General features: G+C 47.0%; 1 protein-coding gene across 1 annotated transcript in view; it reads right to left on the bottom strand.

Moving 5' to 3' along the window:
- Window positions 1-27,947, bottom strand: part of Ptpn14 (protein tyrosine phosphatase non-receptor type 14) — a 142,001-nt gene that overhangs the window by 43,609 nt on the left and 70,445 nt on the right. The window contains exons 4-5 of the mRNA XM_034513143.2: window positions 8,466-8,563; window positions 6,043-6,110 (exon numbers count right to left, since the gene is read on the bottom strand). Coding sequence (XP_034369034.1) covers window positions 6,043-6,110; window positions 8,466-8,563 — 166 coding nt within the window. The remainder of the gene's footprint in view (window positions 1-6,042; window positions 6,111-8,465; window positions 8,564-27,947) is intronic.

Genomic DNA, 27,947 nt, shown 5'->3' with positions numbered 1-27,947 from the left:
TTAAAACCAAATAATGAGCCCATAACTATGTCTGGAAGCTCTGTTCTTCGGATTCTAGAAGGTCCTAAGCTCCTGAAAAACACGAGAGAAGCAGATGAACAGGAAAGGACTCTTTATTATTATTGGTATTGAGTGAGTGACAGCCACTGGGATGACTGGAAGGAAATAAACAAGCTTCCTGTTGTGAGACTGGAAGGGTCTTGTGTGCCTGACACACTAGCGGCTTGCATGTTTCTCAGGCAGCCATACCAGGTGCTCATTCTAAGAGGCACAAAGGAAGAGAATAAACTGGAGATCAAAGGGCTTCGCTAAACCTCCAGTTCCGACTTTGAAACCGCCCCAAAGCACCCTTCTGCTTCTATCTGCCGCTCAAATGCCTCCACCTGTGCATATGTGGGTTGGGGCAAGGTTTGCACACCCGAGATGTGTGAGTGTGGCAGTGCGGGATAACAAATGGCAGGGTGTGTGGTACAGCCACACACCTGTGGACCTTCTGTGTACTTTGTTCTTTTCTCTGTTGAAGAAATGCCATCTGCCAAGTCAGTGACTAGGCAGGATCAAACAGGGCCATTCATCCCCAGTCCCTCCCCCAGCAGAGGAATGCGTGCTCCCCTTTGAAAACTCCAGGAGAACCAAGCTGAAGGTTGACAACTTTCCGTGGCTCCCCGCTGCTTGCACAATTAGATCGACACCTGGGCCTGGCATCTGGACCCTTTCTTCAGTGGGACCCAGCCGTCCCTCCAAACCGCCTCCCCCGGGAGTTCAGAGCCTCAAGCAAACTGTGTCCTTAACACAACTTTTTTTTTTTTTTTTTAGGTTTTTCAAGACGGTTTCTCTGTGTATCTCTGGCTGTCCTGGAACTCACTCTATAGACCAGGCTGGCCTCAAACTCAGAAATCCACCTGCCTCTGCCTCCCAAGTGCTGGGATTAAAGGCGCGCACCACCACTGCCCGGCTTTTAACACAACTTTTACTGCTTTTATTTACACTGGTGCCCACACGTCTGGGGAGAGGCACACAGTACCATCACACCATGGGAAATGCCCCGTCTCAGCTATCACTCCCTCACCTGGACATACCTCCTCTGCTGTGGGAACCCCCCACACCTCTTCTGGTTGTTCTCTCTACAGTGTTTCTTCTGTGGTTATCTATACAGCATCCTGGCTCCTTCCTTGCCCCCATTCCCCTGACAGACTATAGCTACCTCTGGGGCAGCAATTCTTTACATTCTGTAGGAAGGCAGTCATGGGGCTCTCCCACAATGACCCAAGTTTATAAGACAAAGTAAGCGGTCAATAAATATTGACTGAACTAAGCTTGTTGTATGGCATATAACTTTCGTATTTTTAGACAAAAGGTTTTGATTGTACCAAACTGGTTAATGATAGTTTGTCTCTCTGCTTATCTTGTCTGCTTGCATTTTAAAATCCAAACAGTGGCACTGATCAACTCATTTGCACATCATAGAGTCACTGTAGTAGTAACACATTCAAATGATGGTTACTGGGAATGTGCCCTAGACCAAGTTAGATACCTTAGATGGATATTTTCCTTAATCTTCACAGTGGCGTTGGAGTTATTCTCATGTCAGATGGGAAAGACTGAGGTGTATCAGCTACCTTGCTCAAGGTTAGGTATGAGGCCAGTAAGGCTGTTAGCCCCAATACAGCCTCAGCACCACCCAGCAACTACGTGGTGAAGTTTCAGAGCACAGACCACCTGAGACAGATCACAGCAGGATGCACTGGGGATGTGTACTCAGAGAAGAAAGATGAGGGCTGAGCCAACTCATGAGCATAGCAACCTACCGCTTCTTATTCAGCACTTCCTAGGGGGACTTTAGGGGACAATAAAAAATACTTCTGATCTTTCCTACACAGCAGCCCCTAGACACACATGACTACTGAACAGTAAGAGGTAGCCAGTGTGACTAAAACACTCGACTTCTAGTTTTATTTAACTTTACTTTAAATTTGAATATAAGCATCCACTGAGGTTAATGGTAAACCACTCTAAAGAGAGCAAACTTAGATCTAAGAATAATAATCCTGATGGCTGGGAGGCAGGATAGCTGAGGTAGGACGATCACAAGTTCAAGGTCAACCTAGGCTACACATTGAGTTCAAAGTTAGCTTGGGAAACTTTGTGAACAACACCAAAAGGCCAGGAATATACTTTCATCACGGGGAACTGTCAGGTACATCCTAAACCCAGATTAATCAACTATTCTAAAGACAGGTGTGGAGAGAGGGCCCGTAGAGAGACTCTGTGGAGAGGGTCTAATGGTTGAGTGGGCACTTTGCACTACTTGTCAAGCTGATTCCTCAGAAGGATCTTGTTCAGGGGCAAAGGCAAAATCCTGACATAACAGAGCCACGGTCCAGAGGAAAACCTTCAGGAAGGCTCTCCTGGGCACCCTGGCCATCAGCGGTATGTACAAGGCATGTTCTGAGTCTGCTGTGGTCCCTGAGCTCAGACATCATGGACATAAGAAACCCTAATCTTCAAAACCAGAAAGAATAAAACCCTTCCAGGCCTTTATCACCTGATGCCTAATTTTTCCCACAAGTGCTAAAGCTGATCTCTTACTCCCTCGATAGCTCTGCCTTTGTCTTCTTGCTATTTTTTGCACGTGTGTGCGTGTATGTGTGTGCACGCACATACACAGAGGTGCATGCTGTACATGTGGAAGTCAGAGGGCAACCTCATGTGAGTCCTCGGGCGCATTCCACCTTTTGCCTGCATTAGGGTCCCTTGCTGTCCTGGAACTTTGCTAAGTCGGCTAGGCTACCAGGCCAGTAAGCTTCCAGAGACCTGCCTGTCTCTGCTTCCCAGTGCACCCTTGCTGGGATCCAGGCACATGCCATAGCACCCAGCTCTTATGTGGGTTTTGCAGACCAAAGTCAGGCCTTCAGGCTGACAGTGCAAGCAGTTTTACTTATTCAACCACCTTTTTGGATCTGCTTTTGTGTTTTAATGTCCCTGTTGGTACCTAAGCTGTATCTCCTGTCCAGACTCCATGCTTGCACCCACCAGCAAAAGGTCTTCACGCAGGGGAATGGACAACTATGGAGGAAGAGGTTCCAACAGTAGAAAGACTGGCAGCCCTTAGTCCACCTGAGCTTCACTCAGTCAAGAAAGCATGCACTGAGAAACCTGTGTTGTAAGTTCTTGAGGGTTGACACTATATTATACTTATTATGTATAATATATAATTATATAATAAATATATCATTTATTATATCATAATATATATTTGGGACAAATACAATTTGGGACAAAACAATTGAAGAAAACAAAACAACAAAAAGGAACCAAAGAGAAAGCCATGGTGAGTGTCTCTGTGTAAGAGCAGAAGCTGCACACGGGGCTTCTGGGCATACCACTCTACCTTCCTGAGGTGTTCAATCATCCTCAGTAAAACTCCCCTCAGTGTAGCCACCATCCAGGTGTCAGAATTCCCCAGGGGTGACGTCTCTAGTCTACCTTCCAATCAGCTCAGGAATGGGCAGTTTTAGATCACTGGTTCATTCCAGAAATAAGTATGAGCACACACTACGTGCCAGTTGGCAGTGGGCAACAGCTTTTAAGGACCCGAGGCCTAGCATTTTTAATTGGCTAAGAACTAAATAACTAGAATGAGTACATTCAAACATGGAAGGTACTAGGAAGTGCTCACCCAGGAGCAGGCCTGTGAGCAGGACATGGCTGGCGGCTGCTGCCCATGGTCGGGCAGACAGTAAGGCATTCCTCAGAGGCGGGCAGGGGACCTTTGACCTCTATGATACACAGATCTGGCAGAGCAATTACAGCAGAGAACACCCAACTACCAAGGCCTGGGGTAGTTTAGTTAGTACGTCCAGAGGAGCCAGATGTCCCAAATGAAGAGGGCACAAAGACCATCGGTAGACAAGTGTCTCCATGACAGATAATGACCATGTGTATTTATGAGGAGCTTCTGTCTGTTCCCTGTGACTGCGCTAACATACCTCCTAGCAACTGTGTGGTAACCACAAGTCCCCTGTACACTGATGACTGTCCTTTGACCGTAGTTATCCCACCAGAAGGAAGCAGGCGTTCCACTGTAGACTACACAACAACTCCTCATGATCAGTGATGCTGCATATGTTCTTCTTATCTCTTGGCTTACAATCACATTCGAGCCCCCACAGATATGGCTACAAGTCCCTGGTGCAAAGCATGATTTGCAAATATTTTCTCCCCATGTGTGGGTTTTCCTCTGTAATCGACCTTTGCTGTGCAGAAGTTCTTTCGTTTGATGTGACCTTGCTGCTTTTTAGTTACTTGTACTTGATGGGTCATATGCCAGAAGCCATTGTATGGCAGAGGTCTGTGGAGTGCCCTCTGTCCCCTCTCTCTTCCCAAGAGTTTTAAAGTCAAGGGGCGTATGCCTGCATCTTACTCCATTCATAAACACAGGGTGAATCAGGTCCCCACTTCATTCTATGTTGTGTGGGTACCAAGCTCTCCCAACACAGCCTACAGAAAATATTGCCATCCCCCTTGCATGTCCTTGGCCTCTTTGTCAAAAGGCTATACATGTGTGGATCTGTTTCTGGGTTCCATTGCATTCCAATGGTCAATGTGTCTGCTCATAAGCCAGGACCCTGTTGTGTCAGCCATGGAGTCTTAGTTTGGGCTACTATTGCTATGATGAAACACTATGATCAATAGCAAGTTGGAGAGAAAAGTTTTTATTTGGCTTCTGCATGTACAATCCATTAATGAAGTAACTCAGGACAGGAACTCAAGCAGGACAGCAACCTAGAGGCAGGAGCTAAGCAGAGGCCATGGAGTGGTGCTACTTACTGGCTTGCTCAGCCTGCTTTCTTACAGAACCCAGGACCACCAGCCCAGGGATGACACCACCCACAATGGGCTGAAACCTCCCCATCAATCAAGAATTAAGCAAATGCCCTATGAGCATACCCACAACTTGATCTTATAAAGGCATTTTCTCAATCGGGGTTCCCTTCTCTCAGATGACTCTAGTCTACGTCTAGCTGACATAAAATCATCCACCACATGGGTAACACATCTTAGGTTCAGACAGCACAATGTCCCTGGCTCTATTTTCCCTTGGTTCAAGATTGACTTGGCTTCTTGGGATCCTTTGCAGGTCTAAATGAGTTTTGGGTTTGTCTTTCCTATTTCTGTGAAGAATAGCATTTGACTGGGTGGCGTTAAGTCTGTAGATTGCTTTAGGTTACACGGGCATTTTAACACCAATTTTTCTAAGCCATGCCCTAGAACACGTGTTTGTGTAATCTTGCCTCTCTCTCTCTTAAGTGTTTTACGGTTGTCAGTGAATGAGTCATTCGTCTTCTTGAGTGAACTCATTCCTGTGCTCTTGTGCTCCTTCAAACGAGACTGATTTCTGTACATTTCACACACCTCCCCCACCTCTTGTCCTCTCTTGTGGTTCTGGGGATTGAACCCACAGCTACACAAGGTGGGAAAGTGATCAACAACTGAGCTGCCGCCCAGTCCACTCTCAGCGCTTACATTCAAATGGTACTATCAGCCTAACTAAAATAACTTGGTCAATAATAAATGATAGGAAGGAAGAAAGGAAGATGGATGGATAGATAGATATAGACAGATGATAGATAATAGATAGATGATAGATAGATATGAGAAAAAGAGTAATAATACTCTATATTTGTTGGTTACATAATTGTTGATTACAATTGATTACAGTATACATACAAAACGTACAGATTCCATCAACAGAAAGAAAGCAGCACTATTGGAACTGATAAACTTCAAGTCAACCCACAAGACTCATTGCTGCCTCTCCATACTACCAACATTCTGCCCAGGGCGGGGGGTGGGGGGAGGAGGGGGATCAGGAAGTACTTTGAGGTGGGAAGATGCACCCTTCTACTCCTGGTACATCCTAACACTTGTCCCCATATTAAAACGTGCAGGCCTCCTCCCCAGGAAGCACAGAGAATTCCACAATAAAGAATAAAATGTCCGAGGAAAGTAAGATTCCAAGAGAAATGAAAATGAACTCACCATAGGAAAGAGCACATACTCTCGGAGGAATTCTTGGGAATCAAACTGGTTATAGTCTCCGAAGTCAGCTGAGAGGGAAAGTCGGGGAAACAACAGCAGTCATTATATGAAGAGAAAGACGGTAAAACACAGCAAACTGTGCCCACATACCCTCTTCGACTGCACTCTCTCCGCTGCCCCATTAAACAAGATCCGAGCCAAGGCCTCTTCTGTGGGCCCAACTTTAACCTAGCAACTGTCAGTACTGGTGCATGGACTCCACTAGATGATTTTTAGAAAGAGTGAGGAAATTTGAAAGCAAGCCCTAATGGCTATTTAAAGACTTTCAAACAAATCTGTCTGTTGACTGTGTACCAGGCTGGTATCTTATCCCTGCCTGCCAAGGGGACTTTCTAAGTCAAGGTTAATACAGAGAAATGTAGCTGGTGATGTACCTGCGGCTGGAAACCCCCCACTGTAAATCACCCTTGGCAGGCAATCTCGAAAATCTTCACACCTCCTGAACACATTTAAATGTCCCAAGATGCCAGGAACTCTGCTTCTCCCAGTTGCCGGCTCACTGTGGTATGGAGGGCACGTGCAAACTGAATCTGCAGAGATACCTTGCCTTTCTTTGCTCTGCTTTTACAAAAACCAACCCCACATTGGATCTCGACCCCATAGAAAAGCACTTAGCAGCAAAGTGAGCAGAAGAAGGACTGCATGTACCACAGAAAGGCCAACAGGACAGAGGCACGGAGCTCCCCCTACAGAGTGCAGCTGTCACTCAGGTGAGACGCTCAGATCTCAAGTTGAATCACCTGGAATCACTCTCATTCTCAGCTCTTTTACTTCTGTGGGTATGGTCTGTCTTTCTAATGGCCCAATAGGGACTGTTAGAAAAATGAGAGAGAGAGAGAGAGAGAGAGAGAGAGAGAGAGAGAGAGAGAGACCGAGACTTATACGCATGTGTGTGTGCGCACATGGAGGCAAGAAGTCAATCTCTGATCTTTCTCAATTGCTTCTGTGACCTTATCTTATAAGACAGGGTCTTCCAATGAACCTGAAGTGCTCAGTGTTCTGTCCAGCAAGCCCCTAGAAGCCTCCTGCCTATGCCCTCTGATACATACGCAGACAACACTCACCTTTATGTGGGCTCTTTGGAACCAAATTTAGGCCCTCACCCCTGCAAGCTAACACTTTCTCCTCAGGCCCGGAGAACCATGTTTTAACATTATATACTTAAAGGAAGTCTTATCATACAGACACAATAGTTCACTTCAAAGACCCAATAAAAAGGGAATCCAGACTGAATCTGCCAACTTCCTCAAGGGTCTTCCAACACCCAGGGTGCCCAAGCAGTGAGGAGAGTACACACAGGGAACTGAAAGAAAAGCCTCTCAAAGACCAAAGGCCCAGTGTGAAGGCAAAGGGCACACTGCAAGTTCTCAGTCCTCTGCCACTTGGGGCTGGAGAGATGACTCAGCAGTTAAGAACACCTGCTGTTCTTGCAGAAGACATGGATTAGTTCCCAGCACCCACATGGTGGCTCACAAATATCTGTAACCCCAGTTGCAGTGGATCTGATGCCCTCTTCTGGCCTCCCCAAGCATTGCCCACATGGTACATATACATACACACAGGCACACACTCTATTTTCATTATGAGCAAACGCATTTAAACCACTATTATATAGATGGATGGATGGATAGACAGACAAACAGACAGACAGGAAGGATGCAGATATGGAGAATGGTCTAGTGACTTAGAACATTTTCTGTTCTTCCAGGAGACCTGAGTTTGGCTCCTAGCACCCATGTGTGGTGACCCACAGCCACCTGTGACTCTAGCTCCAGTGGAGCTGACGCCCTCTCTTGGCCCCTACACATGCCTGGAACACACTCACACGAGTACACATAAATAAAAATTAGAATAGAAAGCACACACAATAACACATTCTACAATGTAGTAAAGGTTGAATATAGCCAGACAGGTTGAAAGTCAAGTTCACTCAACTCCTGTCCCTCGTCAAACATTCACCATGTACTTCTAGATCTCTTGGAAACTCTGTTACAGGAGGTATGGAGTATCAGTTAACGCTACTGTTCAGTGACAGTAACTTATTCACAATATCAGGATATGACCATAGCGTAAAAAGGGATACTCCTGAGAGAATGTCCTCCACGCTCTGAAAGGCAGCTTCAATTACAGGTAGGATTTAAAATAAAACTATTATTCTTCAGTTAGAGCCAGACTCAAACAAGCACTGGCTGACTCTAAAGCAGCTTCCAGAAATCCCCTCCTAGATCACCCCCAATCACTAATTTTTTATCTTAATGCAAATCATCTTGAAGTGACCAGGGAGCCTCAGCCAGAGGCTGCTTAATCAAATCTAACTGGGAGAGCATACTGGAGCAGAAGACGGAAGACCAAGGAAGCCTTACCTTGCACAGCTAAGCCAGCTAGCCGGATCACTTGTTCCAGGGAGCACCGCAAACGTCCTTCAAGCACATCTTTTTTGACTTGCAGGTAATACTGATATCTGTCACGGGAGGAGAGGAACAACCGTAAACAAGGACACTGGGACCGGTTCTCAGCAGGACGTATGGGTGATGCTGGGGATGTCACTTATAGAAGACAGACAGTGGCCTCTGCCCCTGTGTCCCTCTGTTCATTATTAGGTGCTGAAACCACTTCACTGTGCACAAGGACACGCTCATCAGACGGTTTGCTAGTGGGCCTCAGGGAGAACCGTGACCAGGAAGGTCTCGGCAACGCTCAACAGTGCAGGCTTTCGATGACTTAATTAGCAATTTGACAAATCTAGGATTAGCAGATAGACCGGCCTCTCTGCATATGTCTGTTGGGGTGGGGTACTATATTGATTGTCCTAAGTGAGGTAAAAAAAAAAAAAATAACATTTTAAAATAATTAACATAAATCTTTTTTTTTGGTTTTTCGAGACAGGGTTTCTCTGTGTAGCCCTGGCTGTCCTGGAACTTACTCTGTAGACCAGGCTGGCCTCGAACTCAGAAATCCACCTGCCTCTGCCTCCCAAGTGAATATAAATCTTAAGAAAATAAAAATTTGTAAATGTAAAACTCTGGTAGTCCAGATTATTAACTGGTCAGATAACGTGGAATTCTGCTAACGCTTTTCCAGAGTGAGGCTTAACGTCACATGTTTGAGACACATGAAAATATAATTGATTTTCACTTTCCAGCCTGAAGCACTTTTACCAAAAGCAAACTGCAGACCAGCAGAACATGCAGCCTCCTGAGATCACAAGCTGGAACAGTCCGAGCTGCCCCTGCTGACGAAACCACTCCTTCGGAATGTTCCACAGAGGAAAAACCTCCATGCAGACGCTTGCTTCCAGGGCTCTCACTGTCACTGCTCTGACCAGACTGCCCTGCTACACTGTCCAAAATACTGGTAGCCAGTTTACTCCTGGTAAGAATCACTCTGTATTATAACTTAACTTTGACAGCTCTGTCTGGGAAACCAAAGGTCATCCGAAGCCTGGTCTCCCTAGACATGAACAATCAAGGGAACTGATTATGGCAGGGTATGCTGGCACTGCCTCAGATGCCATGACACTCTTGACAGAGGCTGCTGGACCGTAAGACACTGGCTCTCCGCCCACCCCACCCCAGCCCACCTTGGTCTATAGGGCACGGAAAGACACAAGACAAGATAAATCAAAACAGGTTATTCATTCTGTGGTGGGAAAAAAACCTAGCCTCAGATCTGAAGGGCAAACACTGGGAGTTGGTTAATAAATTCTTTTAAATCAAATGTAATATTCGACAGAAAACTAACTTTTGTTTCCTGATCCCACCTGATCTTTTATCTGATAGATTCATAACCATTTTACAGATTTCACCATTCAATAAGGAATCTTCCTTCTGCCATTATCATTTGGCTGTATCAATCAATGAATGACATGTATCAGTGAATGACGTGTATCAATGACATAAAACTTTTGTCTGCTTGTCTATCAGAGGCCACCACCCCTCTGTGGACAGTGCTCTGTCCTTAACTGTCACCACAGTTCTGATTCCTCTTACCTAAGTCCTAGCACATGAGAAAGGAACTAGACGCAAGAACGAACACCAAAGTCACTTGCTGGCTACCAAAAGCCAGTTTGTCCAACTCTGGCAAGTGCTAGGATCGAGGGAGGAAATATCAAGATCAATACTAAACCCAATGAAACCAAGGGAATTGTGGGGATGGGGGAGGGAGATGGGGGAGGGAAACAGAAAGGGAGAAGGAGAACAAGGGGGAGGGAGAGCAAGGGGGAGGGAGAGGGGGATGGGGAGAGAGCGCACAGTATGCATGTATGGGGATGCACATGGAGACAAGAAGTCAATGTTTGCTTTTTCTCAATTGCTTCTGCAACCTTATCTCATGAGACAGGGTCTCCCACTGAATCTGAAGTGTTCAGTGTTCTGTCCAGCAAGCCCCCAGAATCCTTCTGTCTATGCTATGGAAGGTAGGGAGATGGAGGAAAGGAGGAAGGGAGAGAGAGAGAGGGAAGGAAGGAGGGAGGGGGAGAGAAGGAGGGAGGAAAGGATAGACTGATTCTTGGGGTGTTTAATGACAGTACCTACATGGCAGAGGGAAAAGTAAGCCACAGTGTGTTCATTCCTGAGAATTTGAACAAATAACACCGAAGCACGACTTTATGAACTTAGACTCTTGATAAGAGTAAATCAAAACGCCCAACACTAAGAACCCCGCTGGCCACAGTAAAGCATGCTTCAGTCACCTCCTCTGGCATTCTGATCAGCTCTGTGCAGAGAGAGCACCAGTTCCCCAGTTCATATTTCCCAGTTTTCATCAAAGGCTGGCCCCATGCAGTATGGAGCCACGTAATCGCCCGTCTCCCCTCCAAGGCTACAATCATAACCCCAGTTCCTCTGTTCTTCTGAATTGCAGGAACCCACTAAGACTTCACATTATCCCCTTTGCTTGGGGGAGCGCATCCCTTCCCAGGACAGGCAAAGACTGCCTCGTCTCATTTAAACACATTATTCTTTAAACACATGAAATGCTTGTGTTTAAAAACAAACAGCTTGAATCTGGAATCCAGGCACTCAAGGGGCTCAGACAACAGGATCACAAATCCAAGGCCAGCCCAGGTTATACAGTGAACTCTGGGCTAGCCTGGGCTATACAGTTGAGGCCTTGTATCAAGAATTGAAGCACTCCTAACTGCCAGTGCACCTCCTGGGAGGCAGCTCTGTGAATCTGAGGAGGGGCTGAGGACTGTGTCTGCAGGAGGATGCTTCTCATCTCAGACACACTGTACGGCCGTGACTTCTACACCCACCCTTCAAGGCTCTGCACTAGGTGCCCTCTGCCATCTTGCTCACTGCATCCCTGGGCCAGTTCTCCGGGGAACAGTGCCTCACTCCCTCCAGGTAACCTTCTCTTCAAGAGACCCTGGGAAGTGCCTGGGAGTCTTTTGTGGAGGTACTTTCATCTCTGCAACCCCAGCAGTTCTTAGAGGGAGGAAACGGAGCCAGTAAGAGGGTCCTTAAGTTATCAAAACCCCTTTTAAGTGCCAAGAGTTCACCGTGAGAGCAGACGCATCTTTGAAGATGAGCCACTTGGAGCCTGAAGATCCTACTTTCAAAACTGAGAGGATGGGAGCAGAAAGAGAGACAAGGAAAAGGTGTCAGCTTTGCCCTGTGGGCCACACAGAGTCTCTCTCCAGTAATGTTACAGGGAATCAAAACCAAAAACAAACCCCCTAAGATCCTGTGAGCAGGCTCTTGGGCCGAGAGCACCTTCAGGTTTCCTGAGGAGAGCTACAGTGGGGTTCTCAAAACTGACCGAAGTGGTGGTGGGGGAAGAGACCTCAGCTGGGAAAGGAGGCAAAAGCTCGCCTCCTCCTACCAATCACACAATGTCCAAATCCCCGGACACCCTTTCCACCTATTCCACTTACTCCGTGGGAGGACCCTGGGGAGGACCATGCTCCAGTCTTTGCCTCACAGGGACCCTGTCAGTTTGTAATGGTTCTTTACTGTGCTGTCTGACTGGCAGTCTTCCAGTACCTGGAGTGGGGGTGGGGTGGGAGTGGGGTGGGGGTGTGGTGGGGATGTTTATAAAGATGTTGTCACCTGTGACCCAGAACGGAAGCTGTCTCCATGTCACCCTGGAAGTGAAAAGGACCAGCCAAGAGGCTGTCAACAGATTCTTTTGAGGACCAGATCAGTAACCAAAAAATCTACTAGCTCCGGCAAAGTAGCCTCTCTCCTTCTCCTGAGCCTGACTCTTGCTGTCCATCCACACCCAGTTCTTTGCTGCTGCTGTTTTCCAGACAGGGTCTCACAGATGCCAGGCTGGCCTCCAACTGCCTATGTAACCAAGGATAACCTTGACCCCCTATTCTTCCTGTGTTTACCTTCTAGAGGTGTGAGCCCCCATGCCTGATATGCCCGGCTGAGGACCAATTCCAGGGCTGTGTCATGCTAGGGAAACTCTCTCTACCTACTGGGCCACATCCCAGCCCACATACATGGCAGCTTCTATTCAGATCATCCTGTGACAGGAAACGATGGCTCCACCCCTACAGCAAGGAACACTGGAGTGCTCCTCATGAAGAGGCTGGCGTATGGTTGTGCTTGGATACAGTGTCACAGATGTATATTCTACCTGGACGACATCCAGAATGCCACCACACTTTGGCAGTAGTTACTAGTAAGACTGGAAAAAAAACAAAAAACAAAAAACAAAATTTGTACTACCTTAGAAATTATTCGCTTGCTTTACTTTCCCACTGAAAGCCCCTTTGTAAAATATAAAAATGGCGTCCCACAGGATTTGAGAGCAGAGCTGGCGTTCTGTTTTTAGAATCGTTGGGTTCCTCTCTGTTTTGGTTAGAGATACAACTCTTATAACTGCAGTAAAGCAAAACTGTGGGTCCTATTTTGGAAACATACAATTTCATGGAAGTACACTCCACCCTGTCAGCACTGTGGGTGGAAAGGAAGAATCCAGCCGGCCAATCCTCATGCCAGGAAATGAAGCACAGCCAAGTTTCCAAAGAGGTCCTCTTTGAATCTAAGCTTGCAAAGAAAATGCTAAAACATTCCTCATATTCAAAAGTCCTCGAGGCATCCCATCTGGCTATGGAGCCCCAGTGGCTGGTTTTAAGTTACAGGCCAGCTCTCCCTATAAGAATAGGGATATAATTCTACATGTTAAATAAAAATTTCTCATTTCATTTTTCATCTTGATTTTAATCTAAAGCAGAAATTCATTTATCGAGTAAATACTAGTCTGTGTGATGCAGACAATGGTTTCAACAATCACTTTTGCTAAACACGGTAACTGGGAGCTGACAGATGCTCTGAGCAAGGCTGGTGGGGGTGGGGGGAGAGGTCCTCCATCCTGAATGTCCATACTCCATGGCATGAACAACTTTTCCAACATCCTCTCTTGTCTAGGATTCTGAACTGAAGTCTGTGTTTATTTTTAAACACTAAACTTGGCCAAGCCAAGGAAGCACTCAGTATCCTGATAGAGGTACCAAGAACTGTCTAAAAAACTACACCGCATAACATTATGTTTCAAGATGTTTGGCTGGGTCTTCTCCTCGTCTCCATTTTAATTCACACCTGAGGAATCTGAACATTCTGCCTGTGAGTTATTCTTGCAGGTTTGTCCCTTCTGGTTGAGAAACACCTTGTGTAAGCCTACAAAGCGGGGCCCACCTTACCGCAGAACCCCAGCAGCAACGCTAAAGCAGACATCTTCAGAGCCCATGTGTGTGTGTCCGAAATCTTCAGTGCGCAAAAAGTGTGTTGCTCCTGTATCCCAGAAAAAGATGACTGCAAACAGTGTCAGTATCAAGAGAGCAGATGAAGTGTGCGGGGCACAGTCCTCTGATTGTGAGTGTGATACAGATTTGGGGGGCCATAAACTGATGCTGTATAGTTGAGCATAAACAGGGAAGTCAGAGGAGACTTTAACACCCATGCCTAACCCTTTCGTGTGGAAAGCAAGAAACTGTTCTGAGAAATCAATTTGTCCAAGGTGACATTGCTTCTTAAAGGAAAAGCCAGATAGCATCACCTCCAAGCAGAGCCAACCGCAGACATAAAAAGAGGGAGGCCTCCTTTTACCTGAAATCCCCAAATAAAAATGAAACTGAAAACACCACTAACCAGGATGTATGTGGCCCATGCTTCTGAGGAAGGCTTGCAGAGGCTAGCCCTTCCCCACAAGGACTGTGTGTGCCTCAACATCAGTGACGCTAGCCTAAGTATGTACTCAGGGTGTGTTATCAGTGAGGCTAGCCTGGGAATGTACTCAGGGTACACAATCAGTGAGGCTAGCCTGGGCATGTACTCAGAGTGCACTATCAGTGAAGCTAGCCTTGGAATGTACTCAGGGTGTGCTTCTTGCATAGCTGAGAACTCTCCAGGTCTGGTCTTTGCTGCCTGAAGCCAGGTGGATTGCAGTACTGAGCTGTGACCACTGGTCTACATCCTCAGTGTCGCTATGTGTTCCTATCCATTCATCCCTCCTCTATGGTTCAAATCCAGCTCAGCCAACTCCGAGAGGCTCCTCATCTGAAGAGCCGATATAGATGTCACAATTTGTGGTAGGTCTTTACATTCCGCCTTTGAAGCCTTCAAGGAAGCAGGAGGATCAGAGTGGGGAAAGGCCAGCAGGGTAAGGTTTAAAATGTCATTTCCTGGCTAGAAACCTTTCTTTGAAACTAGCAGTATCAGAAAGCCCCTTTCTGGAATTTACTGGAACCTTCCCCAGGACAGTGGAGAATGTACCAAAGCCTCAGAGAACATTGCTTTCTGCTTGATGTTTTCCTGTACAAATAAGAAAGGTTAGAGCTGTTCTAGGACCCTGGAGTATGAGGAAGCCAGCCAAGCTCTAAGACTGACAGGGATGGGTAGCAGCAGGGGAGGGAAGCTCACCCATGCATTCCAAAGGCTGTTCTCAAAGGGAACTAATGGACAGAGTGGCCCACACAGGCTTTGTCCTCCACGTCCAGATACAGTACCTAGTCAGGCCTACAACCAGACCTATCTGGCCACTTCCCGCCCAGCCCTGAGCCCTCAAAACCCGTGGGAAGAATTTCAGTTCATGATTCCTGAGTCTGATGATATGTCTCGTACCCGGTCCATGCACTAGCTAAAAGCTTTTATGTTCAATGAATGTCCGAGTTGGCAGTCAATTAAAACTGCACCAGCAGCAAACTATGGGAAACAAAATGACTCCAGAGAAAGGCCAAGCAGAAGGGAAGGGGCTAACCCTACAAGGGACATGGACCACCTTAAAAGGGAAAGTCTGTCTTCCGGCCTTCTTCACAATCAAAAGCTAACTGATGTGTACCCATGAGAACAAACACACAGACAGGATTTCCTCGGCAGTTGATCAGCTCCACGAGGTTTCAGCATCTCCTGATCAAAAATCACCTTCTCTTACCAAGACACCTACCTTCTTAGGAAGGCTCTCTAAGTCTCTGTGACTCAAAGGCTTGCGATTCTTTCCTAAAAAGGACACCGTTTGTTTAAATGCACAAAAACATACACAGGCCTTGAGCACTGGGGGGAAAACACCAGGGACAGCAAATGCTGTGTAAGAAACAAGGCAAGCCCAGACCTGATCCACGCTCTCTGCTCTTGAACTCTTGAGTTAATTATAACAAATTACAGGGACAAGTTCAGCATATAAGACCATAAACGCCCTAATAGTGGCCTATACTGAACCAGGGTTCTGTGTAAAACAGAAACTCCGTTTCCACAACATATCACGAAGCAAGAGGGAATGTCCAGACTCTGTTTCTCTATCCTGTCAGTGGGCACAGGTCCCTTTCCCATTCAATCCTATCTGTAGGACAAGAAAGGGCCACAGAGGCCTACCTGCTTCAGCTGAGATGAACCATGACTACAGAAGCCTGAAAAACATACAGTGTAAAGTGTAAACATCAAAATAAATTATGAGCTGACTGAAGCAGATGCAGAGACCCACAGCCAAACATTAGATAGAGCTTGGGAAGTCTTGTGGATGAGCTTGGAGAAAGAGATTGAAGAACCCAGAGGGGATAGGGATTCCACAAGAAGACCAACAGAATCAACTAACCTGGACCCTTGGGGCTCCCAGAGACTGAACCACCAACCAAAGAGCATACAAGGACTGGGCCTAGGCCCCTGCACATATCTAGCTGTGCAGCTTGGACTTCATGTGGGTCCCCCCAACAACTGTGGCAGGGCTTACCCTGAGTCTGGTGCCTGCCTGTGGCTCCTGCTCCCTAACTGGGCTGTCGTGTCTGGCCTCTGGAAGACAATGTACCTAGTCCTGCCATGAGGTGCCAGGGTGGGTTGGTTCCCAGGGAGGGGCCTCCCCTTTCCCAGAAGTGAAGGCGAAGGAGGAAAGGAAAGGGCTAAGGAGGTGGACTGGGAGAAGACGGGCTTTGATCGGGATGTGAAATAAATAAATAAACAAACAAATGGAAACAATAAAAGAAGAATAAAATGGGTTTGTTTTAACCTTTCTTAAAATCTCTCAGAGCTCAGGAAACAGTTTTTATAGCTTCTAAGAAAGTTATACAGAAATATCCAGGACTATCCACAGTTATGCTTGCTCCCCACAGATAGCCAAGAAAATTAGGAATTTAAAGTCAGATAAAAGCCTGTGTAAGGAGGTGCAGCAGGTAAAACTGCTCACAGGCTAACCTTGTTTCCCTCCCCGGGATGATCTACACAGTGAAAGGCAAGAACATACACCTACAAACTGTCCTATGACTTCCATCCAGATGTTGTGACACAGGCGTGCGTGTGTGTGTGTGTGTGTGTGTGTGTGTGTGTGTGTGCGCGCGCGCGCGCGCGCTCGCTCCTCACTCACTCACTCGCTTGCTCACTCTCCCTCTCCCCTCCCCCTTGACCATGACAGCAAATGTTGCATAAGAAACAAGGCAAGCCCAGACAAGATCCACGCTCTCTGCTCTTGAACTCGTGAGTTAATTATAACAAATTACAGAGACTCCAACCAAGTACAGAGTATGAGCCGGGAGTGGGTGTGGGTATGTGTGTGTTCCAACACCTTTAATCCCAGTACTCAAGAGGCAGGTAGATTTTTGTGAGTTCAAGGCCAGCCTAGGCTCCAGGTCAGCCAAGGCTCCAGAGTGAGGCCCTGTCTCAGGGGGAAAACCAAACCAAAGCAAAGCAAAGCAAACCAAAGCACCTTGAGTATAAATAGCACCACAAGCAACCTACAGTCACCAGAAGAGAAAAAGTCCCAATGTCACCTGCAAATGATGAAACAAAGTATGCTCCATCCCACCATGCTACAACTCCACAGGACGGAATAAAGTCTCTGAGTGTGCTGGGGTCTTCCTGGGGAATCACACTGAGGACCAGCCTAGACTACTGACTAGCCCTGTCCTGTAAAGAGATCAAGAATGGAAAACTGACAGGAGCCATGCTGTGGGCCAACTGTGAGACAGTCAGGCTAAGCAAAGGAGCCAGACACAGAGACTGCATTTTATATGATTTCACCGATAGGAGGATAGCAAAACCTGGGGAAGAGCAGGGAGAGGAGGAGGAGGAGGAGGAGGAGGAGGAGGAGGAGGAGGAGGAGGAGGAGGAGGAGGAAGAGGAAGAGGAAGAGGAGGAAGAGAAGCAGCAGAGAAGGAGGAGGAGGAAGAGGAGGGGAGAAGAGGAGGAGGAGGAGCTGTGGGATGGGAGCTCTGACATTGGATGGTAGAGCTGGTTGCCCCACTCTGTGAATGCACTAAAAACACTGAATACACGTGTTTAAATAACTAGCAAGATGCTTTTTACATGTTATGAATTTTACCTAAAGTCTCAAGTTCACAGACCTGCCTGACTCTGTGTCCAGCCTCCAGGACCCCAGCCCAGGCTTGCACTGTTTGTGTGCTGGGCATTCATCCTCCATCAGAAGGTCCCCTAGGAGCCGGGCAGTGGTGGCGCACGCCTTTAATCCCAGCACTTGAGAGGCAGAGGCAGGCGGATTTCTGAGTTCGAGGCCAGCCTGGTCTACAGAGTGAGTTCCAGGATAGCCAGGGCTATACAGAGAAACCCTGTCTCGGGAAAAAAAAAAAAAAAAAAAAAAAAAAAAAAAAAAAAAAAAAAAAGAAGGTCCCCTAGGTGTCTCCACCTGTGGCAGCCAAGCAACCCTCTAGGCACAGGTCAATTTTTCTCTTCTCCAACACCACACAAAACAGCAGAGGTCACAGTCCCATAGTACTTCTCAAAGACTCTAGTGTCCTACAGCCCAGAACACCCCCTAGCTCCCCGTGCTCCCCACATCCCCAGCATCCCTTTCTACTGCCCTGAATTGCACAGGCCAGGGAACTGCCCCCATCTCCTCAGGGGCTTCCACATTAGCATCTGGAGGCTCAGTGAGTGCTTCTGAGTGACAAAGAAAAGAGAGGGAAGTGAGTCACTTCCTACAAGGGTTGTTAGAGGTTATGTCAAGGGCATTCAAGAGTTGCAGAAACAGCTAGGTGTGGTGTGTAACCTCAGACTGCTGAGCCTGAGGCAGGAGCGGTGCTTGAGAACATGAGTTGAAGACCCTAGGGAGACACTAAGAAATCCAGTTCGGTTTGGGCTGGCTGGGTGATCAGTGCGTAAAAGCGCCTGCCACATAAACCTGACAACTGTAGCACTGGAGTCCATGGAAGGAGCTCATGTGGTGGCATACATAACCCCATACTCCTGCTGCAAGACTGGGGCAGAGACAGGAAAATTGCCTGGAGTTAGTGGGTGTTATGGTTTGTACATGCTTAGCCCAGGGAGTGGCACTATTAGAAGGTGTGGCTTTGTTGGAGTAGGTGTGTCATTGTGGGCGTGGGCTTTGAAACCCTCATTCTAGCTGCGTGGAAGCCAATATTCTACTAGCACCCTTCAGATGAAGATGTAGAACTCTCAGCTCCTCCTGCACCATGCCTGCCTGGAATATTCCCACCTTGATAATAATGGACTGAAAGTCTGAACCTGTAGGCCAGCCCCAATTAAATGTTGTCCTTCTAAGAGTTGCCTTGGTCACGGTATCTGTTCACAGCAGTAAAAACCCTAAGACGCTGGGCCAGCTACCCTAGACTGTACAGTGCAGCAGAGGCTGCCTCAGCGGGATGGAAAATGGAAAGAGAAAACATACTCATGAAAGTTGACCTCTGACCTCCATGTGCCCCATATGCATACAAAAGTGAAAAAAAAGAAGGGGGGGGAGAAATGGAAGGTGAAAAAGCTGGGGTGGGAAGGAGAAAAAGGGGGAGGGAAAAATTGGGGGCTGGGGAGATGGCTCAATAATAAGAGTAGTTAGCATGTATACACATTTGAATTCAATCATCATTGACACAAGCTGTGTGTGTGTGTGTGTGTGTGTGTGTGTGTGTGTGTGTGTGTGTATGTGTGTGTGTGTGTGTGTGTAAGGTTTACAATAAACAGCAAGGTAGGATACACATTAGTCATCCATGCAATGAATGGTAAGAATGTGAGTTTGGGCTGCCAACCAATGAAGGGAATTCAGAAAAGGAACCAGCAGCCTTAAGGAAGGAGATAAATCAAGACACAAGGTAGCCTACTCATTAGCCAGCTCTGGCTCCTCCTCGGAACTGCAGCTGCGGAGCAGGGAGCCTTCATTCCTCTTAGGCTGGTAATAAATACGACTTGACTCAGCTGCTTGAAATACACACCTGCCTGTCCTAAACATCATGTGTCCACAATGCGAGCTCCCCTGTACTGTGGGAACAGGAGCTTAAATTACCCTTGGAAGCATGAGTCAACCGCCCAAGGAGTTGTCTTTCTGGTTACAAGCCAGTTTGTGGCAAGAAGTCAGCAGAAATGCCTAAAAATGCGGTTAGCAGTCGAAAGGAGAGTGGGACCGTTAGCAGTTCACCCCACCCCCACCCCCCCTGTGTGAGAAGAAATGACAACAGAGTCAGGGAACTGGCCTAGAATTCCTCAACGTATCTAAAAATCTTTAACTAAAGGTAACATCACTGCCCAAAGGGGTCTGTCCCCTGTGGGAGAAGTCATGTATCTGGAGCAAGAAGGAAATACTACAGGCTTAATAGATGGTTTGAAGGAGGGATGAGGTAACAGAATTAATTATTTATATATTCACTAGAATCTATGATAAAGGGAGAAACTACAAACCTTCCAGCCCACTCTAAGTTACTGAAGCCAGACTCCTGACCAGCAACCCTGAAACTGGATGGAGGTGGAGGAACCCATTGAGTGCCAGGTATGTGCCTCTCACCCCAACTCCTGCAGGAAAAGCCCAAGAACAGAATTTTTCCCAGCTTTAGTAAATGCACCATTCTGGACCTCCAACCCTCAAACCCAGGAGGCAGAGTAGGCTAAGCTTCCACAATGGCCAGAAGGCAAGTGACACACCAGACCTTGGGAAACCTGCTGCTGTGGGGACTTCAGCTTGAACTTGATAGTAAAGGTTTTCTGTCTAGGATGATGGGTAGAAAATCCTCCCTATTCTCACTGGCTGCAGTCAGCTTAGGATCTGGATGTCCCGGGTTCTACAGAATGATTCCCCTGTGGCTCATATGTCTTTACCTCATCTCAGACCCATGCAAGTCTTTAAGACACTATGAATTCTATTTGTGGGCTGGAGAGATGGCTCATCGGTTAAGAGCACTGACTACCCTTCCAGAGGTCCTGAGTTCAATTCCCAGCAACCACATGGTGGCTCACAACCATCTGCAATGGGATCCGTGCCCTCTTTTGGTGTATCTGAAGTTAGCCACAGTATACTCACATAAATAAAGTAAATAAAATAAACTTTAAAACAGAATTCTATCTGTACTGCACAGGTGGAATTGGAGGTGCAGGCAACTGAGCCTGCCTGCCAGACTCCTATGTCCTACGCTGTGCTTGCCAAGTGAGTAGGTACTTCTATGTCTTCTATTGTATAGGAGCACAGACCTCATGGAAAAAAAAAGAAAAAACAAAAACAAACAAACAAAAAAAAACTACCTAAAGTCTGAGCCGTACTATAACACGAATCCACTGGCCACTGACGGAATTCCCAGTGCTGGATACAAATAGTTTCTCTTATAGAGTCCTCAAAAGTGGCTGCCGATTATAGTGAGTGTGGCAGTGCCTGCCAAAGATAAAATACCAGACTGGCAAATATGTCACTGCCCGAGAATCTAGATTCTTCTATGCTGTGGTTTCTAGCAAAACCTGCTCTTTTTTTTTTTTTCAGCGCGGAAATGTCTCCCTATAGTCTTGTTTTTCAAATCCCTCTCAGGCTCCTGAGCAATTGTACCTCTCATCCATAGAGATCTACTTTTCTAATCGCCTCAGTATCAACAACAAAATCTTTTTAAAAAATTCCTCCTGAGTGTGCATGTGTCATGCAAGTGTGTGGTCACTCGTGGTCATGCGTGTGGGGTACATTTGCATATGTGTGTGGGGAGGGGCCCAAAATTGTTGTCTTGAGTGTTTCTCCATGACTCCACAGCTAATTCTTTGAGTCAGGGTCTCTTAATTGAACCCAGAGCTCACAAATGTGACTAGTCTTGCCAGCCTGCTTGTTCCAGGGATCCTGTCCTCTGAGCCAAAATTAGACATGCCACTATGTCCACCCAAAATTTTTGTGGGTTTCTGGGGATCTGACGTCTGGTTCACAGCGAGTTGTTTAACCGCCAAACCATCTCCAAGGCACCATAATTTTTTTCTAACCCTAGACACAAAGAAAACTTTAGGGTAGAAAAGTAGTTGACTAGATTGAAAACTGAGGAGCCACAGGACTGACTCCACCCAGGTGGACAGCAACCCTTTGTTGAAGATGTTGGCAGGATGAGGAACTGTCAGGCAGAGAACCGTCATTCTTATCTCCTATTCCACGAAGGGACAGCTACAAACACAGTCCTCCTCGACCTAGGGCCAAGAACTGAAAATTAGCCATTAGAATTCAGAAGCATGGCCTTCATAAACCAAAGGATGTGCCATAAAGTTTTGATATGGAATGTCCCCAGAGACCCAATGTCCCAAGGATGGCTCTGTTGGGAGATGACAGAGTGCTTCAAGTTGTGGGGAAGGGGCCTGGGGCCCATGGACCCAGCCCTTCCTCTGCTTTATTCCTCTCAGACAAAGAGAGACAGCTTTCCTATTGTGTGCTCCCATTCCCATGAGCCACCAGGGGAAAACAGCAGGGCCAACGAGTCAGGAACTGATACCTTCAAAATTGGGAGTCAAAAATAAACCCTCACTCTTTCTAGACGGGTTTTGTCTAGAAAGACACATGGAATCTCGGTGCTAGGGAAGAAGATGGGCTTTGTTGGTCAGCCAGGCCGGCAAAAATGAGTCAGTGAGAGACTCGGTCTCAAAAGACAAGATACATGGCTCCTGAGAAGAAGAGGTATCTGAGCTTGAGGTCTGGTTTCAGTGAGCACAGAGACAGGCAGAAACACAGACAGACAGACAGACAGACAGACAGACAGACAGACAGATGCGCACGCACACACTGCCAACCACGCAGCAAAGATGATAAATAACAATGAAGACGGTACATCACATCTTGCTGTGGACCAAATAAAAGCCACACTACCACTGCCACAGCAACTGTGCCACAGCAACGGCGCCACCGACCGCCAAGGCATTATGACCCAGCCAGGACTCCTAACTGTCCTTCACGCTCTCGCTGAGCGTGGCCAGACTGCCCAACTGGTCCTTCTGGACTGCACCTCGGCTTGATGGAGCTGTCTATGCCTCTGTGGTTTATGGCCCTCGAGGCTGCCTGCCCCTCCCACCCCCACCACTCCTACTGTGCTCTTAGTACCTTACTCTACAACCTGCTGTGACTCTCTGTCTCTCTCATATTTATCATGTCTCGGCTGCCTCCAAAAAACGAAGGCCTCTGTGAACTGAAGTACATGGACATGTGTGTTTGTGTGTATGTGTGTGTGTGTGGCGGGGGGGGGGGGGGCGGTATTATCTGAAAGCTAATGTTAGAAACTGGAATAAAAGAGCCTGTGACTACCAAAAGGCCAGTTACCAAGGGAACTTGGATTACTGGCAAACTGTGGCCAGTGGACTAGACATAGCTTATGAATTTGTTGTTCAATGCATCCTGATATTGCAGAAAGGTATAAACATGCCTCTCTGTTTCCTTTTTGCCAGTGTGTGTGTGTGTGTGATACATGTTTGCATATAAAGTGCATGTATGTAAGTGTGTCCATATGTGGACCCTAGCGAGCACATGCAGAGGCCGGAACAGGATGTCTGGAGTCTTCTTCATTGCTCTTCCAGTCTCTGCCCTGTGACAGGGTCCCTTACTGAACAGGAAGCTTGCTTTCTGGCTGGCAGGCCAGTGAGCTCTCACAGGATCTGCCCTATCTCTAGCCTCCATTTAGAACCTCCATCCATTTTGGAACCTCCATCTCTAGCTGGGGTTCCAAGTCCTCGTGACTACATAGCAAGCCCTCATACCCACTGAGCCATCTCCCCAGACCCTGTCTATGTTTCAGACACAGTGCGCTTACAACATCCATATTGTCTCCTGCCTGACTGTGTGCACTCACACGGAACACTGAGGAGGGTATGGGGCCTGATGGGAAGCAAGTACTGAAGGAGGAAATCTCTGGGCTTCCAGACCGAGGGGATCTATCGCAGTGGTTGTTTGGTTCTGCGGTTTGCTTCATATTCCTTGACCGCTACACCAAAATAGTTCTTTGCTGACTCCAGTAATCATTTGAAACAGACGTGAGAATTCTGGAAGCTAAGGAACCTCCATCAGCTATCTCAGCAGAGCCACAGCCAAGAGCCTCCATCTTTCCACAGTGGGTCATTTATTTCAGGGACACCAGCCAAGAAAACGTCAAGTTTAACTTAGATGAACATATACTTTCCCCATCCTAGTAACATTGTTTCTACCGTCTTCAAAAGACGTTTGCTCCTCAAAAACACTTTTTCCTAACATTGTTTCATCTCCGTGATTTCCTAATAAAGCATCAAGTGTTTGGCTTGCTTTCGGCTAATTTTAGGTCAACTGTATTGCACTTTGCTCTGACCTTGGGAAACAGCAGCCAGAACATCCCCCTAGTTCCCTCCAGCTGCAAGCAGACTGCTGTCTGACCTGGAGCCATTTGGGGACTAACAGCAGCGAGCTGTTGCATGTCCCTCTGATGGCTCGGCCTGGGCTCTTTCAGGCTTCCCAGACACACCTGGTAACTTGACACAGCTTATTTCCTATGTCTCACTTTCCTGCTCTTCCAAAGGCCTCGGTGTCATCTGAAAACCTGGCACTATGTGCCCAAGGCTGGAGATGACTGATACATTCAAACTGAAGCCCATCCCGGTTCCCACTAGTGCACAAAGCCCACTATGTAAAAGGCTCCTTCAAAGAAGCGCCTGTTCCCTGTCTCTCTGTCTATACTACTTCCTTCTCTTTGACAAAGCTCATCCCTCCCGTGCCAGCAATTCTGTGGTTTGTCTAAGCCGTCTCGGGAAGGGGAGCCTGGAGCTGGCAAAGGCTCATGGGAAGTTGAAATAAATCCTACCCGTGGCCTGCTTCACCAAAAACAATTCCAAGGCTGGCCAAAGGGCCTGGCTTCTGTCATAAGTGGCAATGTGGCTGAGCAATGTCCCTTTGTCATTCTGGTTCTGTAAATAAAGCACTTTGCCGCCTATGGGGCACTGTGTTTAGATACTACATACACTATGTTCCAAACAGGCTACGGAAGCTCAGGATTTGGGAGGTGAGTGGGGAAGACAGACATAAAATGATTGGTACCCATTATCATGGGATGTGCCATGTTCCCACGAGGTGGTGGCCTTGCTCGCATGGTCTCCAGCTGATGGTACTGCTGTTGGGGATTGTGGCTCCCTTGGGAAGTAGAGCTTAGCAGGAGGAAGCAAGTCACTGGGGGACAGAGCCTTGAGGTTTATAGTCTGATTCCACCTTTCCCTCTCCCCGACCCCTTACTCTGCTTCCTGTTCCTGTGAGGAGGAGAGGGAGGAGCCTTGACCCTCCCTTGTCCCCACTTCCTCACAGCTGCCTTCCTCACCACAACGGACTATGTCCCTTAAAACTGTAAGCCAGAATAAATATTTTCTCCCTGAAAATACTTCTTGTCACAAGTTTTGATCAGTGATGAGGAAAAAAAATAATATAATGTCCTTGTTACAAATAAACTTCATGTGTAGTCAGAGAGGAAACAGAAACTGACACAAATACGAAAGAATTCTGAAATATTCAGGCTTCGACTCTCTAACAGACAGCATAAGCATCTACAATACAGTCTGGCCCTTAAGGGATGCTTATACACAAACAAGGTCTTCCAAGGAGGATCTGTAGGGAAACGCTTGCACACTCAGCTCAACCACTATAATCTTCTTGTAGGCAGTTAGAGCTTCAAGACAGACGGACACCTAATTGCATGGAAGCAAACAGGTCAGGAAGGAGATGTGGTTGGTGTGACTTTCCTATTGTGTGCAAAGTGTCACTATGAGCAGGCACAACCAAAATGCCTACAGGGTCAGGGAGACCATGAGAAGGAATAACTCTACCACCGTAACTTCAGGGGATGGGGACAAGGCTAGCCAAAATGGTGTCTGCCTGCCTCTAAAGTGTCTTGCTCTGCTCTGTCAGAACTGGTCTTGCCAATCAAAATCAGCCTTCCTCAGCTCAGTTGATCTTTGAGGAGGAGAAGTGTGGACAGACACTTTGCTCTGGCAAAGGGGTAGGAACAGGATGGCTGGGGGCAGGGGTAAAGATGCTTGCCATACAAGCCTGGTGGCCTGAGCTCCACTCTTGGAACCCATGTCAAGGTGGAACTGACTCCACAGGTGTCCTCTGATAATGCCCACCCCACAAGCACACCATACCCACAAAAATGTTGTTATCAGTTTCAAAGTAATATGAAAGATACCCTTGATTTATGACCCAGACACCCATTTGTTGGGTGCTAAGGCTCAACATATACAATTAAACACTTTTTTTTTCAGAGACAAACACCTACACCCATCTCATCAAGCCCCTCTGTGACACACAACACCTTGCATGCAAATGCAAGAGCATCACGGGTCCCGGGGACAGCCTGGATCCAGCCACAGATGCAAGCTACTCCTCAGAACTGGGAGTCCTCCTTGAAGTGTACACGTTTCATGTCTGCTGCTGCTCTGCCACTGTTCTTTCTGTGTGGACATAGTGGACCTGCCCCTTCACTCCTCCTCTCCTCTGTCTCTACTCCAATTCAATATCCCAGTATCCTGCCCTTCAAAGACAAAGAGAGAGCACAAGACCCTAAGGTATGGACTCCCTGCACCTCCACCATCCTGAGATTTTTTTGGGGGAAGCCCTTTCTGCAATCAACACACCATGCCTGATCCCTCCATAATAATGACTTCCCTACAGATCCAAGGAATTCTTTATGAGGAGTGAAAGTCTTTTAAACCACCATCAAGCAGAGCTGGCATGCCCAGACAGGACAGAACATCTCTTCCCCACAGGTCCTGTCTCTCTCCTCTCCGCCCCTTCACCTTTTGTAAGTGCTACAGCGGTGGGTCTTCATGTTCCACACAACTTTTAAGACAAATACAGTACATACATATCTAACCTGCTCTCTACCTCAGGTCTTTGCTATCTCTCTAGTTACACACTGAGCCGTTCCTGACCTGGCAATACTAATGATCAAAGAATAGACAACATGTCTTTGGAAGTCAAGGAATTAAGAAAAATAAAATAAAAAAAGTTTGCTTAAGAGATTATTTTTCAGCTAGTTTTCATGATGGCTCTTGGAAAAAGCACGTTATTTTTTTTTTATTGTTTTTAGAGACATTCCAGATAACAGGCCACTAAATGCATAATTACCTAGGATTTAATGTGTTATAATCAAATTGTTACCTTTTTTTTTAAAGGGAAAGATTTGAGGCATAGTGTACCTGTTTTTGTAAACTGCTTTACTAGTGGGTAAAACACACAGGTAAGCATTCATGGTTAAAAGAGTACAGACTGGGCTGGGGAGATGGCTCAGTGCTTACAGTGCATGCTGCATCCTACCAGGAGATGAAGGTTCAGATGCCAGGACCCACACAGTTGTCTCTAACTTAAGCATTTGAAAGGTGGAGTAGGGGACACCTGGAAGGAGCTGGTTATTCAAAGTCGTCACATTGGCCAGCTCTGGGTTCAGTTGAGATTGTTTCAATGAACAAAGTGGAAAGCAATCTAAGAAACTCAGGTCTCCATATGTATGCACACTCATATACATACATGTACCTGCAAATGCATGTGAACTCCATACAGGCAAGCATACAGAAGCACTGCGCATGAAGACCTCTTTGAAATAGAAATGAGGTTTCCGACTTATTGGCTTTTGAAACACTGATTTTCCCCCCTATCAATAAAACATTAAATTGAACCAAATTAGTTATTACTAAAGATCATTTGTGTGTTTGTTCTGTTCCCAGAACACAAAGGACTCACAGAAGCTACCCTTCATGGTCAAGTCTAACTCCAGTGAGCTTGCCCCACTTCAGCGTTCTTCCCACAGCAGGTTAGTAAACAGCTACCTCCCCACCTGCACACCGTGAAGACTGTAGCTTTCATCTGGGGAAAAGAAAGCCAGTACCTGTGACCCTGTGACTGGCACACGGCTGGCTGAACGGAGGGTGTGAACTCCAGTATCCTTCTGTTTAACATGAGGAAATTACAGTTGAAAATGGAGACACGCTCATCGGCTTTGGCCACCTCAAGGCCTCCCAGCAAGGATGAGAGCCAGGAGCAGAAATGGTGACCGGAGGCACATTTCTATTTGCATAAAAGCTTTCTGTCTACTGGGTTTTTGTACTGTGCATCTTTCTTTGATCGCATTCATAATAGTAGACTCAGATCCAATACTAGTCTCGGATCCGCCCATCCTAAGAGCCACAGGGCAGAACAGGACCAGAAGCCAGGGAAGAAAA

Source organism: Arvicanthis niloticus, chromosome 10 (genome assembly GCF_011762505.2).
Source record: "Arvicanthis niloticus isolate mArvNil1 chromosome 10, mArvNil1.pat.X, whole genome shotgun sequence".
In the NCBI taxonomy this organism is placed as follows: domain Eukaryota; kingdom Metazoa; phylum Chordata; class Mammalia; order Rodentia; family Muridae; genus Arvicanthis; species Arvicanthis niloticus.
Note: the sequence above shows the minus strand (reverse complement) of the source record. Positions and strands in the feature narration are given on the sequence as shown.